This window comes from Eretmochelys imbricata, chromosome 21 (assembly GCF_965152235.1).
Source record: "Eretmochelys imbricata isolate rEreImb1 chromosome 21, rEreImb1.hap1, whole genome shotgun sequence".
NCBI classification, from domain to species: Eukaryota; Metazoa; Chordata; order Testudines; family Cheloniidae; genus Eretmochelys; species Eretmochelys imbricata.
In genome coordinates this window covers 15,943,571-15,961,192 of record NC_135592.1, presented here as the reverse complement: position 1 = coordinate 15,961,192, position 17,622 = coordinate 15,943,571, and the positions used below count along the sequence as shown (strand labels likewise).

At 54.0% G+C, this 17,622-nt stretch overlaps 1 protein-coding gene across 1 annotated transcript; it reads right to left on the bottom strand.

Annotated features, from left to right (window-relative positions):
- Positions 1 to 9,896: 9,896 nt before the first annotated feature.
- On the bottom strand, positions 9,897 to 16,877 carry TNNI1 (troponin I1, slow skeletal type). Its single transcript, XM_077839299.1, is given in 6 exon segments — positions 9,897 to 10,004; positions 11,571 to 11,747; positions 13,237 to 13,326; positions 13,749 to 13,880; positions 15,452 to 15,493; positions 16,863 to 16,877. Coding segments are annotated over 6 exon segments (564 nt in total).
- Positions 16,878 to 17,622: the final 745 nt, after the last annotated feature.

The following is a 17,622-nucleotide window of genomic DNA, read 5'->3' as shown; positions in this document are numbered from 1 at the left end:
GCTTCACTGCATTAGGTGCCTCGTGTACCGGCTGTATTTTGCACACGTGTGAGAGCAAGGGAGAGAGCCCGGAGGCTGGGCAGGAGTGGGACGTGGAGAGACTTCTGAACATGATGGATAGGCGGAGCAGGTTCCTCTGCAACATGCCCCAAGTGCTCAAGGAAACACGGTCAGGGGTGGGAAGGGGCTCTCGCTTTGAGGCCAGGGGATGTTGTGGGTGATGAATATTCTGTACCCCGGGGGGAAATCTGGTTTTGTTTAATTTTTATCAGGAACTGATCGGGGGGGGGGGGGGGTAATCCATTTATGGGTTGAGTTGTACCTCGGTGATAATCTTCAGATAAACTGCACCAAAATGAATGTGAGTTAACAAAAATCCTAGGTAACGTGTTGCCCTCTTGTTGCTTTGCTGGGTGTTTCAGCAAGTCTGGGTCCATTCCTCCCAGTCCTGCCAATCTAGGGGTTCCCTGTTATGACCTCAGTCTGGTCGTTAATATTCTCTCTCCTTCCAGGGCAGTAAAGAGCCTGGTGGATCAGGAGCCAGGCCTTGGGGGGACCTGATCCCTTTTTTTCTAAAGTCCTTCCTATCCCCTCTGCTGTGGTAGAAGAACCCAGGTCCACCCACTCCGCTGGGTTCCAACCCAGGGACCCTGTCTGAAGTGTCTGAAACCATTTTCTCCCAGTCTTTTGCTGCGTCCTACCTCACCTCTTCTGGGGGTTTCTCCCAAACCCACATTCTGATCCTCTCTGGAAATCCAACTTCCTGCCCAGCTCCTTGACAGTCTGTTGCAGGAGGGGTCTCTCTGGCAGCCACCTCTGTGCCCTGATCTGCCCAGCTCTTACAAGGCCAGCAATCAGCCCCAGCTGAGGAGCGAGTCTCCCTGTTAACCCCTTCGGATACATCTCCACTGCAGCTGGGGGTGGAATTTCCAGCTCAAGTGGATGGCCATGCTTTGATTGAGCTAGCGTGCTAAAAAAGAGCCCTGGTGCTGTGGGCAGGTGGCTTGGACTGTCCCAGTGCAATCCCATTCAAGATCCTCGCTACGTACTCAGGACAGCTAGCCCATCCGGCCTCAGCTACACGGCTGGTTTCAGCGTGCCCGCTCAATCAAAGCTAACACGGGTAGATCTACCCTCGGAGGAAATTATGCCTCCAGCTCCGGTGTAGACCCACCTTTTGTGGCTTCAATAGCATGCGGACTTTACACCCCATGAAAAGTACACAACGCTACATGGCAGAGCTCCCGCTGCTCCTGAAGAAGGTTTAGGCAGGCTGCTGGTAGAGCGCTCTGCTGACGCAGTTTCAGGTTGGTTGTCTGTATGGGATTCTTGTGTCATGTCCATATCTGCTGGGTCCTACCGTCCTTGGCTCCTTTGGTCGGAGCCCATGGCCTATTGTGGGGTCAAGGGAGCTTTCGGTGGGTTTTGGGTGCTTGCCGTATTCTCATGGCGGCTTTCTGTGTTGTCTGAGGTGCTTCGTGGATAACTATCCACCGCCTCATTCTCTGATTCGGTGGTGACATCCCTTGCCAAAATCTGGTCCAGTGGCTGATAATTTGGGCAGGTTGTAGACATCACTGGGGCAGTCCTGTTCTGGTCCCTTGTTCTCAGGTCCCTCTGCCAGAGCGCCAGGGGTTTGACTCAGCGGTGGGACCAGTGCAGGGCGTGCCCCATCGCCTGGCTTTGCTCCAACCGTGCCTTGTAGATGTCTGCGTTCTGGAGACTCTGCTCCAGATGGGACAGGATGTGCAGCTATGCGAAGAGGACAGTCCAGTCTGGGAGCTTTGCAAGGGTCCATGTGGGAGCACAGGGTGGAGACCTATCACTGCTATTATGAGTGGATGAACTCCTCACTACCTGGTATCAGAAAGGGGCCCTCCTGGCTGCCCACCAGCATTTAAACAGAGTGGTGACAGCCAGTCAAGATGTCCCTGGCACCGTGGAGTGCACAGCGGTAGATGGACAGGCTGATCCGGTGTGTGAAGCAATGCAGCGTGGGACAGTCATTGGAGGACTGCCAGCGGCAGACCAGCTGGGAAGGTGTCCACCCAAACCTTCAAGAGAACAAGCACACTGCAAAGTGCTGTTACACCTCTCCGGAGGAGCATTACTTATTGCAACCTGAGAAGCCAAATAATTGGGTTTCAACACCGGTGGTGTGTGGATGCAAAGGCAGTTGCAGGTGACCTAACTTCAGTTACTCCGGTGTAGCCACCCCATGTAGACAAGGCACTGGTGGTGAACAAGAACGTGCTACTCCAGGCAGTGATTCAAGAAATGACAGGCCCTGCTCCGTGAATCTGCCCTTATCAATACATCCCAAAGAATGTGAATCTGCCCTTATCAATACATCCCTGCTCCGTGAATCTGCCCTTATCAATACATCCCAAACACATCCCCCAGCCTGGAGAGCGCTTGTGGGAATCGCATCCTGATTCCCACAAGCTGAGATGAACTAGCATGCTTCTAAAAACCGCTAAATCAAACTACTAAATGACCTGGGGAAATTAGCCCCATAAAACGAATTGCATATGGGGCTATCAGAGCCGAGAGGACACACGCTTGGCCACACATTGGTTTTATTACCTGGGAGCGCAGCCCGAGGGTGCAGCATCCTGAATGTATGACAGCGCTGGGTGCTGCTATAGGGTTCACCTCCCCCTTCCAGGGAGACCCAAATCCAACCCCTTTTCAGCAAAGCAAGGGCCACTGAGCCAGATCCAGATGCCCTTGCACATATGGGGCAGCATCTTATGGCTCCAGGAGTGGTCCCATTGATTTCAGCAGGGCTGCTTGATCAAAATCTGGCCCGTTGTTCAAATACAGACCTGTGCCTATGGAGGAGAGGTGGGGGTGGGGGGCTACCTGCCTCCCAGTATGTGTAACAGGGGGAAGGGAGCAGCCTCCAGGAGACTGCCACTCTCCCTCCCCACACAGGTGGGAGGGGCAGGAGCAAGCAGTGGAGGGGGACTGAGCTGTGCGTAAGAATGAACCGCTCCCCTGGGCTTAGATGGGGAGGGGCTGGAGCATGGGGTGTCTCAGCCAGAACTCACCCCCACACCCTGTCCTGGCAGCCCCTGGATGGGCTGATCATCCGGCATGCCCAAGGCTTATCGGTGTCCCTGCTGCAGTGGGCTGAGTGGGGCGTGAGTGGAAGGTGAGGGGAGACTTTTCCTCGGGGGCGGGGGGCAGTCTGTGGAGGGCTGTGGGGTCGATGTCATGTCAAGCCCCCAGGGGACTGGAGAGGGGTTTCCACTAGCAGCAGACGTGCTGGCATGTTGTCGTTTACTGAGCCCCGGCAGCACATTCCAAGGCCACACGGGACCATGGGGCTCACCTAGTCTGACCCCCTGTATGTCACAGGCCGGAGGGCGTCCCCAACAGAATCCTATCCGTGCGTGGCTGTGACAGTTACATTTCCTGGGCCCTCTGCTGCCCCCTCCCACACCGGGGAGCTCGCCTCCACGGGTGCCCCCGCGCCGAGGGGGTGAGGATGGGAACGGATTGTATCATGGTCTCCTGTTAGACACACGCACTGACCGCCCAAGTCAGCCCGCCTGGCTGGCCCTGAGCAGGGAAGGAGCTTCAGGCGGACTCTGGAGTGAAGCCAAGCTAAGGAGGGCAGTTCAGCCCCGCGCTCCAAAGATCTGACCGGTGGGGCTCATTGACACTGGTGTAAATCCAGAGTAACTCCACTGCCACCGATGCAGTTGCTCTGGGTTTACAGGGGTGAAACCAAGATCAGAATCCAGCCCTGACGCCTTTTGACTGCATTGTTTGTTAGCAGACTGCAAAGTTTAATCACCCAGTGCCTTGTCTGCCTGCTCCAAACAGGGCATGGGCAGGCTCTGCGGGGGGCCCCGGGGAGGTAATATTTAACTTTGAGTTCTGTTCAGAGGCTGGGCACTCCAGCCTGGCATTAACCAGTGCAAAGCAGCAGAGTGTTTCCACACAAGCTGTGCTTTGACCCAAGCTCTAGAGGTGAAGTAAACCTTACCCCTTTCCTGCCTGCTCCGTGACCCCCCCATGCCTGTTAACCCCCTCACTGTCACTGATGGCAAGGCAAACTCCCAGCCAGCAGCTGAGCTGGGGCAAATATTTGGACATCTGTTAAAATGGCCCCACCCAGGCATTGATTTGGCTGTTCAGCTGTGGCCCAGCACGTCTACATTGCAATTATACACCTGCAGCTGGCCTGTGCTGGCTGACTTGGGCTCATGGGGCTTGGGTGTTTAATTGCAGTGTGGACCTCTGGGCATGGGCTGCAGCCCAGACTCTAGGACCCCATTTTTAGTTGCTGTGTAGACACAGGAGAACAAGCGAGAGGCTTGTAAATGACATAAAGGAATGTTCCTGGAGAGACAGCCTCAGGTTTCATTCTCTTGATCTCCCTTGTTTCTAACATACAGATTAGAGCTGGTTGAAAATTGGCCAGCAAAATGTTGGGGTTTTTTTCCAGCGGAGAACAACTTTTTGACAGAAACAATGTCCCTTTCAGTCAGAAAGTGTTGGGGGGTTTGGCAGCTGAAAGTCTGACAGGTTTGTGTGGTTGCTGAAAAGTGAACAATGGGGGGGGGGCGAGGGGGGAAGGGTGATGAAAGCCCAAAACATCTTGAAGGAAATGTAGACAACAAAACCAAAAAATCATTTGGGGTGGGGGGGAAATGGGGAGGAGGTGGAATCAGCTCTGATACAAAAGCTTTACTGTCCTCCAACATCTTCCATCTGAGGCTCTCAAAGCCCTTCACAGACATTAAGGGAGCTTTGCACACCACATTATAGTAGGCACGTATAGTTATCCCCATTTTACAGCTGGAAAAAGTGAGGCACAGCGGGAAAGTGACTTGCCCAACACCACCCAGCAGGTCAGTGGCAGAGCTAGGAATACACCCCGGGACCCCAGGTTCACTGCTCCAACCAAAGACACACACCCCTTAGAAACATCTGCATCGCACTTCTTTCGCCTAACGATTGTCTGGTTTAAGCATCACATTTTCCTCGCTGCGTTTCTAAGAAAGGTGCAATTTACAAGTGTCCGTGCAGTTATTTTGTATGTCCCTGGATCACTGAGGCCCACACGAGTTAAATACTGGACTGGAGTTGATAAAGGGAGCACATAACACTTGTTTGGTGTAGGTCCTACAGAAATAGCACATCTGGGGACACAAAAGAGAGGATTTTCAGCATCAGGACAGGTCAGTTATTGGTGTTAAATAGCTCATATTGTCTGCCCAGTGTCGTTTCCAAATGCCTCAACTGCGAAGCTGTTTGTAGTCGTCAGTCCCATATAGCGGTTGCCACGTAAAGCACAATTCAGTTCTCTATGTTCACTCTGTGTATTTATAAGGTGTTGCTTTGACTCAGGGCCAAAATATACTACTGACCATTCAGACTATTATGTTCTTAGGCGTAATCTGTCACCTGACTGTGATAGCTACCCATTATTTCTGAGATTTGTCACAAGCGGTCTAGGGCAGGGACAGGTGCTCGTGTAACACCGACAGACCTGGGTCGTTGGGATCAAACCTGAGACCTCTGTAGCTTAGTGCAGGAGTCTCTACAGCATGAGCTAAAAGCCACCGGCCTGTTAGCTCAGGCTGCAGAACAGACTCATTTTATCTCTCTCTCTCAGTGGTCTCAATGCCACGAGCTGGGACAGAACCCCACACCCAGGCGGTGTGTGGGTTACACTAGCATGTAGCTATCCCAGCTCAGTCTGTGAACTCAGTAGCTTGGCCAGCAGTGAAAATCCTCAAAACACCGCATGAAGTATTACTGGTTGTTCAAGGGGTGGCGCTCTTCCCTCAGGGTCAGTAACAAACGTGTCGTGAAGTCTGTGCTGCTGGCTTACATATCGGATTAAATGGGGGCACTGACCGTCTGGGGCACGGTTTTTAAGAGACAAGTGTTAATTCTGGTGTCCTGACTAAATTCCATCTCAGGTAATTACATTCCATCTCCCTAAAATCACCTGTGAGGTTAAATCATACAGAGAAATCGTCTTCACTTCCTGTCCTAAACTGCCAGGCAATGTGCTGTTGAACAGCTGCTGCGTTTCAGTGGCAGTTCAAATGATTCCTGCGTGTTGGTGGAGTCCTCCCTGAAGAGCTAGGAACAGTGCTGGAGATTACCTAAGAGTTCCCATGTTTTGAAAGACCCTATTTTGAAAGTTGCTTGGAATTTTCGGAAATATTAACCTTCCTGTCGGAAAGTTCCCAGGCTTGGTCTCTGCCCAAGAGGGAATAGATTGGGAAGGCCTAAGCAAAAATGCTTCAGTCACTTTTGAGAATGAGGAAAGTGGAGAGAAAAAAACAATTTCCATGATGAAAAAAAGAAAAAATGAAGTCACCTTTCTACCTGAGGTACTGCTAGGGCCCCTATAACCACAGTAGCTGAGCACTAAACCATGGGACACAGGAACAGCTGTTATCCTCCTGTTACAGATGGGCCACTGAAATACTAAGTGACTTAGCCAAGGTCACACCGGCAGGCGGTGGTAGAGCTGGAAACCAAATCTGGTTCTCACAATTCCAGGCCAGGGTTCTAATCGCTGGGCCACCTGATCCACACGTGTCCAGCACCCACATTGGTTAGACTAGAAAGGTCAAGCAGGGAATTAGCCACAGAGGATACGTGGCTTTGATTATCTGGCCAGGTGAGATGGGCTTGTGGGTTGCAGCTGACCCATGGGCTGAATACAGGGGCTGTCGCTTACTGTGTCTATGTGAAGCACCAAACCTGATCTTGGTCTGGATCGCTAGGTGCTGCCGTAATACACAGAATACTCACGAAAACTTTAATCTAATCTTGGTTTGCTTGGCTGGTAATTGAAAACCAAACAGGCTCTGGGCTGGAGCTATTACAGAGTATGGGAGCTCCTCCTCGTCCAAGGATGGGCACTTCCGTCCTCAGACACATCCAGCTCGGCAGCAGGCAGTTTCTCCCAGCAGGCTCCCATTTCACCCTCACCACCAGCCGAGTGGAGTGGCCCTGCACTTTGCTCTGTAGTAAACTGGGTTTACAGCTGCCTGTATCTTTTCCCATCCACATTGAACAGGCAGGGGTGTAACTAGCTCCTTTGCGTGTGTGTGTGCACCAGGTCAGAGCAGACGCAGTGGGACATGCAAGCCGAACTTCCAGCTTCGTTTTTTCCAGCTACCAGGTCTCGGAGGTGAAATAAAGGGGAAATCAAGAAATTCAGGCGCTCCTGCTAGAACTTGTTTGGAGTCACCGGTGCACGTCCCCCTCAGGAGCGGCAGGACTGGCTACTCTACAAACCCAAGGGTTTGCAGCGGCTGTAAAGCAGAAGTAACTATTTATTGCGACGTCCCCTCTGGAGACTGGCCGTGAAACCTTTCTCTCCTCTCCCCACGGCTGCTTGTCCTTCCCCCCTCCCTGAGTGGGACAGAGCCCTGAGACTCCCCCATCCCCAGCCGTGGTGGCGGGTGTCCCACTCACTGCAATGCGCTCAGTGGGGAGCGTCATGCTGTTTGGGCTGATCTAATCCTTGTCCCAGAGACACACAGGCAGTGCCCCTCCCCACAGGTCGCCCTTGTAACACTGAGGTGGGGAGTGATGCCAATACAGGAGGAAGGAGATAGAAGGATCCTGCAGGGCCAGACCACCCGCCACTGCCCTGGGCAGCCTCAGCCCTGGAGGCAGGGCTGGGACCTGTGAATCAAGCTGGGTGAAAGGGTCCTAAGGCCCGAGCCTGCCCCCAGGTAAATCAATGGCCAACCAGCTGTGGCCCGTTCCACGGTGGACCTGTGGCCACAGATGTGGCTGCAAGGCCACCTAGTGGCGAAGATCAGAACTGTGGGGGTTACCACGGTGCGGCGGACGGGCCAGGCCATAGCGCCGTGTGGATGGGCCTGGCACAGAGGCACGTTGCATTGCGCCACCATGCTGACGCCTCAGGTTGCTGGGGCAGTAAATGTGATGAGGGGTGGGGTGAGGGAGGCTGCAGCCTGTGATCTGATCCCACTGAAGGAGGGATGGGCCAATGGGAATCGGGAGGAGCGTCCACCGTTTCTAGAAATGCACCTGAGGTTGGATCGGGTGGGTGCGTTGTCCTAGAAGCTCCAGCAAGCTGGGAGGGAGGGATTTGATATCACAGCTACAGCACAGCAATCGTGGCTGTGTGAGCAGATACTCAGAGTGCAGACTCACGGATGAGGCATTTTCAGAGCTGTGGGGGAGCTCAGGGCTGGAATTGCAGGGGGCTGCCGAGATCTGAGTGCGTGGGGCCCAGCAAGGGGACCGCACGGATGGTGCAGGTCAGGAGTGAATTGCACTAGCAGAGCCATGGGGGCACCCCGGGCTGGAATTGCACAGCTGCTGGGGGGCAGGAGGGAGCTGTGGTGGGAGCCCAGGGCTGGAACAGAAGGGGCTGCTGCAGGTTAGGATGGTGGCTTGTTAGAGTGTGGAGAGCCAGGACTGGGAGCGCTGCACAGCTGATGGGAGTGCTCTGGAAATCAGGGGGTGAAGTGGTTGGAGGCTGAGGTCCCTTTCAGAGCCGGAGGGAGCCCGTGCAGTGACATCCCCACTACCCCTGCCTCTAGCTAGGGCTTTAGGCACCCTGCCTTCATCAGCTGCAAAATACATGCACATAATGAGCGTAAAGTGAAGAGCAGACTCTGCAGCTCTGTCCTAAACAGTCTTTTAATGAACACAGAGACACAGCAGTTACTTCCCACGTACTGTGCATATCAGAGCTGGATGGTGAGATCAGGACCAGCGGGTTCATCCCTGGGCTGTCTGCAGTGGCTGGTGGAGAAGGACAGACCAAGAGTCCCAAGCAGCATCCAGAAGTTACAAGCATGCCTGAGACCCCATGGGGTTACCTACATGTAGCCATCGGTGCGTGGCACGGGCACTGCCTTTCTGCAGGGCACGGGACTCCTGCAGGATGGCTGGCAAGGCTCTCACCCTTGCCAGCTAATGGGATCAGCACCTTAGGCCACAAGGGTGATCGGTCTTCATGCAGAAGCACCCCTGTGCCCGTCCAACGGGTTGGTGCCCTGCGCCGGGACCTACAGGAGACAGCTGGGGTGCCACGCGGGGGCGATTAATTGGCTGCATCACGTGAGGCTATGGCTGTTGTCATGGAAGCCGGGGGCAGAGGGGGGCTGATTTAAGCACAGAGGCTGGATGAGCTTCCCAAAGAGCTTTCCGCAAATGCGCTGGCTCGAGAGCGAAGGCAGGAAGAGGCACACGCGGGGCAGCGTGAAGGGGCGGCAGGGGCGAAGCTGCGGGCAGCGGGGTGACCCTTCGACCCTCCCGGCAGCACCTAGGAATCGGAGCGGCAGCTTCAGACAGCGCGAAGGGACGGGCTGGAGTCTGCGCCTGGTGGGGCGGGTGCCATGGCGCAGCCGAGCCAGCAGCCCAGTGCGGGGGCTGCCTTAGGGCACGACACGTCTGCAGAGAAATCCCAGCAAGTCGCCACAAGACAAAGGCAACAAAGAGAGCAGCTCCCCTGATATCCCATCTCAGGGCACGGTGTCCACAGGCCCGGGCCCTGCCAAAGAGCGAGTCGAGGCAGAGCGCGGCGCCGGGCAGCCCGGGCAGGAGGTGCTGTCGTACCTGGAGCCCAGCCCCCAAGATGCGTCGAGAGAGGAGGCAGGCGCCTGGCACTGAGCTCAGAGGGCACAAGCTGCCATAATTCAGATCCTCCTGCAGCGTAGGCAAACCCAGCACGCTGTAATGTGCCAGCTGGCGGCACTGGGTCATTGACCAGTCCAGAGGGAACGGGCCCCAGGCCGGCGTGTGATATAGACACTTGGACTGCGAAGGTTATTCACAGACGCTGACTGCCTCCTGCTTCATGGAAAGGGCCATCAGGGACTGGGGGAAGGGGCTGTCGGGGCAAAGGGAGGAGTGGCAGAGCTCCGTACCTTTCACTGGCCTGTCGGAGATTTGGCAGCATCAAACATCTTCTTCCTGCCCTCCATGCCCGACATGGCCTCCACGTTCTTGCGCCAGTCACCCACTTCCACAGGGCGCTCCTGCAGGGAGACGCGGGGGTCAGGGGTCCCGGCAGCACAGAGGCCAGGGATTCTCGGGACGGCGCATCTGAGCAGCGCTCGGTGAGACAGACTCTCCACGCGTGGGTGTGTCCGTGCGGATACCTGAGTGTGCTGGCTCACGTGTGTGCATCTGCATGAGCATGTGTGTGTACATGCAGGGGTTTGTCTGGGTCGGTTCGTGTGTACATGTGCCATGTATGAATGTGGGGGGGGGTGCATGAGTGTACAGGAGGGGGTGTTTTCATGGGTGGACGCAGGAAAGGGAAGCATGGGTTCATGCACGTATGACTCCATATGACGGAAGGTTTATTTTGTCCTTTATTTCCGTCCTGGCTGACTCAGAAGCTGCTCCGTGCCTGAGTGTACTTAAATCCCATGGGCCTTCCAATGTGCCACATTCCCCCACACCCAGAACAACCGTTCCAGCAGTGACCCCAGGTGCAACCTCGCCCAGGGCATCTCCCTGGATCCCATTGCACTCGCCCTGTGGAGCTGCGGGATGACCTGCCGTGTTATTATACAGACAGACAGACGCGGACATGTGTCTCCAATACCCCTACACTAAATAGCCTGTAAGTTTGGGGTCCTTGACTGCTGGGACAAAGGCAGCACCGGGGTCGGGGGGTGTGGGGAGAGAAATGTGATATGTCAGGAGATCCCTTTTCCCTGTGAGTCAATTAGGGACCATTGTGTCCCTAGAGCTGCTCTGTGTGAAGCTGGATTAGAGCCCCAGGGGGTTGGGGTCGGCTGTCTATGGTTTTAAAACCCCAGGATGCCCTCTAGAGTCAGTATAGAATGGAGACAGCTGAGAAAGCAGTGAGAAAGGGCCCCGACCCTGCTATGTACAGAGCCCCTTGAGTGGGAGGGGAGGGCATGCGGCACCTGGTGTGAGCAGCCCTGCCCTCTGCCGCACCAGACCCACAGTGTCCATCAGACCCTGCCCGTATATTCCTTCCCCCACAGAGCAGGTGGCAATGCAGGACCTCGCCCGCGGCTGGAGTTAAAAGGACTGGCTGATCTTATGAGCAATAATAATGAGACAGACAAGGATCAAGGATCACCAAACCTCCTGTCTCAGGGCATAAGCCGATCACCACAGGAGTCAGGAGGGGAATATATCCTCCCTGCGCAATTGGCCAGGTGCAGCGTGGGCTGGTTTCCTGTCTCTGGTACATCCTGCATTGGCCTCTGCCATAGGGAGGGCGCTGGACTTGGAGTCTGATCCAATATACAAATCTCAGGCCTGGCTCTCTGTCCATTTACCCCCATGTAAATCAGGAGTACCCACATGGAGGTCCCTGGAGCTACCCCAGTAATCCAGACCCTAAAATCCCAGGAGGCCTCGTTCAAAGCAAGAGAGCATCTGTGGGAAGTGAACTCCATGGAGATACTCAGAGTTACACCAGCATACCTGTGAGCAGAACTGGGCCCTTGAACTAAATGCACCCCCTGTCCAAAGGGCCCAACACAAGGCGTACGCCCCAGGTCAAGTCCCACATCAGCCTCGTGTGGACCCTTTGCACAGGGGTGAATTTCCCCACCCACCTTCTCCGTGTCCTCCTTCTTGACAGATTTCAGGTTGGCTCTCAGGTCCATGGAGACTTTGTGCTTGGAGCCGAGCAGGGCCCGCAGCATGGCGTCCGCGGAGACGCGGACACGGCGCAGTGGGGGGCGCTTGAACTTCCCCCGCAGGTCGAGCACTTTCAGCTTCAGGTTTTTGATCTGTGGGGCGAGGGAAAAAAGGAAGAATCGCCAGGTGGCGGGGCGTACGGCACAGCTGCATTGCACCGGGGGGAGGCCCCCGACCCTGCTTCAAACCAGCCTGCAGGGAGCACCTCTGCCTGCTCCTGGCACCAAGGTAGTCAGCTCCCCCATCCGCTGGGGGTGCCCGGATCCTCACAGGCAGCCCATCCTGACCGGGACCACACCGGGGTGATTCTCCCCCATGGCACCCAGCCCCAGCCCCAACCCCAACCCCAAATGAAACATTAACCCCAAGCCCAAGCCTTGTCCCTTCTCCCAGCTCCAGACATCACTCGCAGCGATAACGGGTCAGAGTCCCATGCAGACTCCAGTCGCAGGCTCCACAGTGGCCCCAGCTTCAGGGACAGTGCCGTGCACCAGCGAGCGGCTGGCCATCGGAGCTCCTGACAGATGGGCACCAGCTGGGATGCTGCCACATGTTGGCTTCCAGCCACCACGGCATCCCCACGAAGTGCTGAGCAGCTGGTGAAGGAGAGCAGAGAGGATGCCATGCCTCTGAAACCCAAGTCCGGGGCGCCTCTGGCTGGATGGCCCCAGAGTGGCGCCATCCAGAGCCAGTGGCTACTGCTGGTAATCTGGCTGAAGGGCTTTTGTTTGAATGGGCTGGGGGAGCCTTGCAGGTGGCTTCTTTCCCACTAAACTACCCAGGTGTGAATTTTTCAATGATCAGACGGCAGTAGGAGGTGGCATGATCTTGGGGATGGGGCCATGGAGGCCTGAGATCTGTTCCTAGCTCTACACACCTGATGCTTCCCCTCTTTGTGCCACAGTTTCCCATCCTGCCCTGTGTCCACCTTGTCCATTTAGGCTGTGAGCTCTTTGGGGCAGGGATTCTCTTACTGTATCTGGGCAGCACCTGGCACCATGGGTCCCTGGTATTGGTTTTAGGGTTGCCAACTTTCTACTTGCACAAAACCAAACACCTTTGCCCCACCCCCTGCCCCGCCCCTCATCAGAAGCCCTGTCCATCCCCACCCCTTCTCTGGAGCCCACCCCCGCTCACTCCACACATACTCCTCCCTCTGTCGCTCGCTCTCCCCACCCTCAGTCACTCGCTCATTTTCACCAGGCTGGGGCGGGGTTCCCAGCCAGTGGGAGCTGCAGAGTCAGCACTTGGGGTGGGGGCAGTGTGTGGAGCCCCCTGGCTGCCCCTACGCCTAGGAGCCGGAGTGGGGACATGCTGCTGCTTCCGGGAGCCGCTGCACCGCTGACTGGACTTTTAACGGCTTGGTCAGTGGTGCTGACCAGAGCCACCAGGGTCCCTTTTTGACCGGGCATTCTAGTAAAAAACCAGACACCTGGCAACCCTACTTGGTTTGGGGACCTCTAGGGCGACTGTAATGCAAATAACGCTAATAACCTAGGTGAGGTGCATAGCAGGTATCAAAACAAATAACCAGTTAATTAAGAAATAAAGTGCAAGCCAGTGCACAAGGCACCCTCCTACCTCTCTGGTGTTGTGGATACATTTTGCTTCGATGTCGTACCGCTCCTCATCCACGATTTCTACCTTCTCGTGCAGCTCCCTGCACAGATCCTGCAAGGAGAGGTCACAAAGGCCAAGCTGGGAGCTCTCTTCACTGCTCCATCTGCTGAGCCTCCCAACCGTGGCCCTGACTTGTCACAGCAGGTACTGTGTTAAGAGCTAGGCTTTTAGCAGGCAGCATGTTCGTGGTGCCTCCTAGAGGTGGTGTTGAGTCTCCATCAGTCACCAGCCCTGAAATCCCAGCGGCCAGCATGTCCCTGACTGAGTTCCCTGGGAAACCACCTTCCCCCTCTATCACAGTACATGCTGGGCAGATTCATCTTCCAGAGCCTCTGGACCCTGCCCAGAGGGACCCATTCACGAGTGACAGGAGGGGCCCTGCCTCAGCCATAACAAACAGGGTGGAGACCTGAGCTGTTGTCAGACCCCTGCGCAGGTCCCCGGTGGCCCTCCTGACTCCCACTCAAGCCTACCTGCAGCTGGCTGAAGGACAGCCCGCTGGTCCGCAGTTGTGTGATCCGCTCAGCCAGGTATCTCTCCTTCTCCGCTTGCTTGTCCACTTGATCTTGTTCCCATGCTTCCTTGGCTTTGGCTAGCATCAAACTCTGGAGCACACAGCAGACAACAACAGCCTGAGTAGATGCACTGTGCCGTGAGCCCCCCACCCCACCCCCAGCTATCACCTCAGGCCAAGGGCATAAGGCAGGGAGCTACCAAAGAGCATGGAGATGTTGAACTCAGTGCCTTTGTGGTGACGGACAGAGAAATTGCTTGTTCCTCAAACCCATATGGAAGGGTCTTCAGGGCCTTGTCCTCAATCCAGTGGGGTGAGGTGCAGGCGTTGGTGCAACTAAAAGCATTTCCCCATGGTGTGTGATAAACCGGGCACGGGGGGAGCTGCAGGAAGGAGGGTGAGAGGCTGCAGAATCTGTGTCTGATTCAGAGACTTCCTTGCTTTCCTTGGGGCTACGACTCCTGACTGACATTGGCATCACCTGGCTCTCTGCAAGCATGTGTTTTCCCCCATAAGCAAAAACGTTTCCCCAGAACCATGTCCTGTCTGTGCGGTGCCCAGTGCACTGTTGGCACTAAACAAATTATTGGTATTAATTATTATTATTAACAAAGGATGTAGGCAGCAGCACCTGCCACCCAATTGAACATTTAATGCACCTTGCCCCAGGAAATTCAGTGTGTGTCCCTGCATATGTTTAGGCTTGGAAGGATTCGATTTTTATCGGTAAACGTCGATTTCACCGCACACTCACAGACCGGCGAAAAATATTTCCAGCGATAATCATCCAAGTTTTACAGCTAGGCAAAGTCAGACAGAGGCTGCCTGAGAGCTTATTGGAGCGTGATTTTAGGTGATTTACTTTGTATATTTTGATGCGACGTTGACAAATTTGTGTTTTAACAACCGTTAGAAAACTTGACCTTTTTGAATCTCAAGTGTCTACTGTCCTTAAATCAGAGGTTTGTAAGGTCAGGCTTGACAAAGCCCTGGCTGGGGTGATTTAGTTGGGGATTGGTCCTGCTTTGAGCAGGGGGTTGGACTAGATGACCTCCTGAAGTCCCTTCCAACCCTGATATTCTATGATTCTATGATTACTGACAGAGCCCCTCCCTATTGTCTGACACCCCTCCAATTGTCCCCCACTGTGAACATTTAAATTGATCAAAACAGAACAAAAAAATGCTTACAAAATAAACATTGATATTATCCATCAAAATTATAGAAAGATAAAAATCAAATTCTGCCAAGCCTATATATTTGACACGCTGGCTAAGCATGCCCCTCCCACCCAGCGGCCAACAGCCTACTGTTACTGATGGAATTACTTCTGCACCACAAGTGGGATAGATGCCTGCATTTTTAGTGCTGAAGATCCCAGGTTCAATCCATGCTGATAACTTGGGGGACAGGCGGGTGTTACATTTCCAACTATGAAGTTCTGAGCGGCTGAGGGATTGTTCCAGGTTCTAGGGATCATGGAGGTGGGAACAGGGCTGGTTTCTTCAGAGACCCAGGATCTTACCTGTACCCAGTGGAAAGCTGAGCTTTTCTTTCCATAAACACTGTGGCTAGTCATGGAAATGGTCATACCATGTTTCCGCAAAGATGCTTTTAACCTTGATTTGCTATCTCAGCTGGGATAGACCCAAAGGGACTCACCTTCAACAGGAGTTTGCGTGAGGCTGTGATCTTGGACTTTCTCTACAGAGGGAAAGAACAAAACAAAAGACATTTTAAATGCAAATTCATAACAGAAAATGTATGTTAATGACTAGATCTCTTAAGGGGAAAAAAAATCCAGGAACACTTACCTCCCTGCAGTTGTTCATTCAGACAGAAGAAACAAAGAGGGGAAAAAACAGAACAAACGATCAATAGACAGAATGCATGAAACACCTGGAGGACTGATGCAACTAAAGGTTACAGGTGGACTCTTTGCTACTGCATGCAAAATGTGCCACAGACCACAAGTGTTTCTTTGGACCAGATCCTCAGTAGGTGTAAGTTGATGGAGTGACACCAGTTTACATCAGTTGAAGATCCAACGCTTAGATATTAAGGCAGTAAATATGCATTATTAGTAGAATTGTAAAGTGATGGTAAAGGTCTCCATGTGTATGAAGACTTTAATTCAAGGAACACACAGCAATTATAGGTATTAATTAAGCAAACCTCACGATGCCCACATAAGGTAGGTGACATTAGAGCCATTTTACATGTAGGGAAACTCAGGCACGGGGAAGTTAAACAACTTGCTCTAAATTACACCGCAAATCGGGGGCAGAGTGGTGGGATAAGACCAAGGAGTCCTGACTTCTAGTAAGGCACTTCTCTAGTCACTAGATCACACATAGTTCATGTACAAATACATGCCATTATCTGAGCTGTGTGTATAAGTGCCAGGCTGTGTCAATGCACGTGCAGTTTCAGTACTCAAGGGTTGGATCTGGCTCTGTACAGTATTCAGGCTAGTGGCTGGGAAGTGTGTGGCAGTGTGAAGATAGACACTGCTCTGAGCAATTTGACAGATCCAGATACTGCACCAAAGAGCATGGAAATTCCTTGTGTGCAGACATTTTGCAATTTGAGTACCTGCTCTTCGCTGGGATGAAGTTTTGAATATGGCCTGTGGAAATTCAAAACTTGGAAAAGTGTGAAAATGCTGGGGGTTGGAAATGGGACCATTTCTGAGTGTAAAGGGATGGCATTGCACCAAGACTCGAGCCGCGCTGTGAGCAAAGATCTCAACATTTCACAAGTTTCCCCCCCAAATTGGAACATTTTCTCAAAAGCCAAAGCAAACATGAGATTCTCCTGTTAGTACAGCCTGGAAATCTGCCTCCCTCCCTCTGGTGGCTGATCCACAGAAGGCTGTTCTCATTCGGTAACTGCTTTGAGCTGCTTCGCCCAGTCCTTTAGCTCCAGTGCTAAGGGCGTGAGCTTTCAGTGCTGAATGGTTTGCGTTCAAACCCTGCTGTTGGTCGAAGTAGAGCCAGGTCTCTCCCACAGCTCTCCTGAGAAGCCGGAAGGTTAGGGGAGTTCAGCAAAAGGCAAAGGGCAGTGCTACTACTTACGGCTCTGGCATTGTGCTGTCCGATTCTGCACCTAGAATCACCCCAAAGCAAAATGATCAATAGCAAGGAATCCAAACGTGAGCTCGCATCCACCCACTCCCACACAGCAGGGTATAAGTCACAGTCTGTGCTTACCAAAGAGCCAGGGCTGAGGTGCTTTGACTGAGCTGCGGCTCATGACTGGGATAGAAGGGGGCTGCAGGCTGGGACTACGGCATATATGTGAGGAGCCCAGGGCTGGGATAGCAGAGGGCTGCAGGTCAGGACTGAGGCACATGGACAGAGCTGGGTGTATGGAAAGCCCAGGGCTAGCAGGGGGCTGTGGGTAGAGGCTGAGGGGCACTGGCAGAGCTGGGGCAGGGGGGACCCCAGGGCTGGGACAGCAGGGGGCTGCAGATCAGGACTGAGGTGCATGTGCAGAGCTGTGTGTGGGGAGTCCAGGGCTAGCAGGGGGCTGTGGATCGGGATTGTATTGTACTGACAGTTATGCAAAGGTCCCTAAGCTGAAGTAACGTGCCTCCTGACAGCCCACCTTGTTTTCATGGGCACCACCTGTGTTTCCAGCTGAGCTGCCACCTCCAATGCCCCAGCCGGTCTCAGGGTCTGTATTCGAGTTCTACACTCCAGGAACCCAACCAGGACTCCACTGCTCAGCAAACCCCACTGGAGAGACCCTCGCCTGCATCTCAGCAGGCCACAAACTTTTCATTGGACGAGACCCTCTGGTGAACAGCACCAGAACTAGCCCTGAGCTAA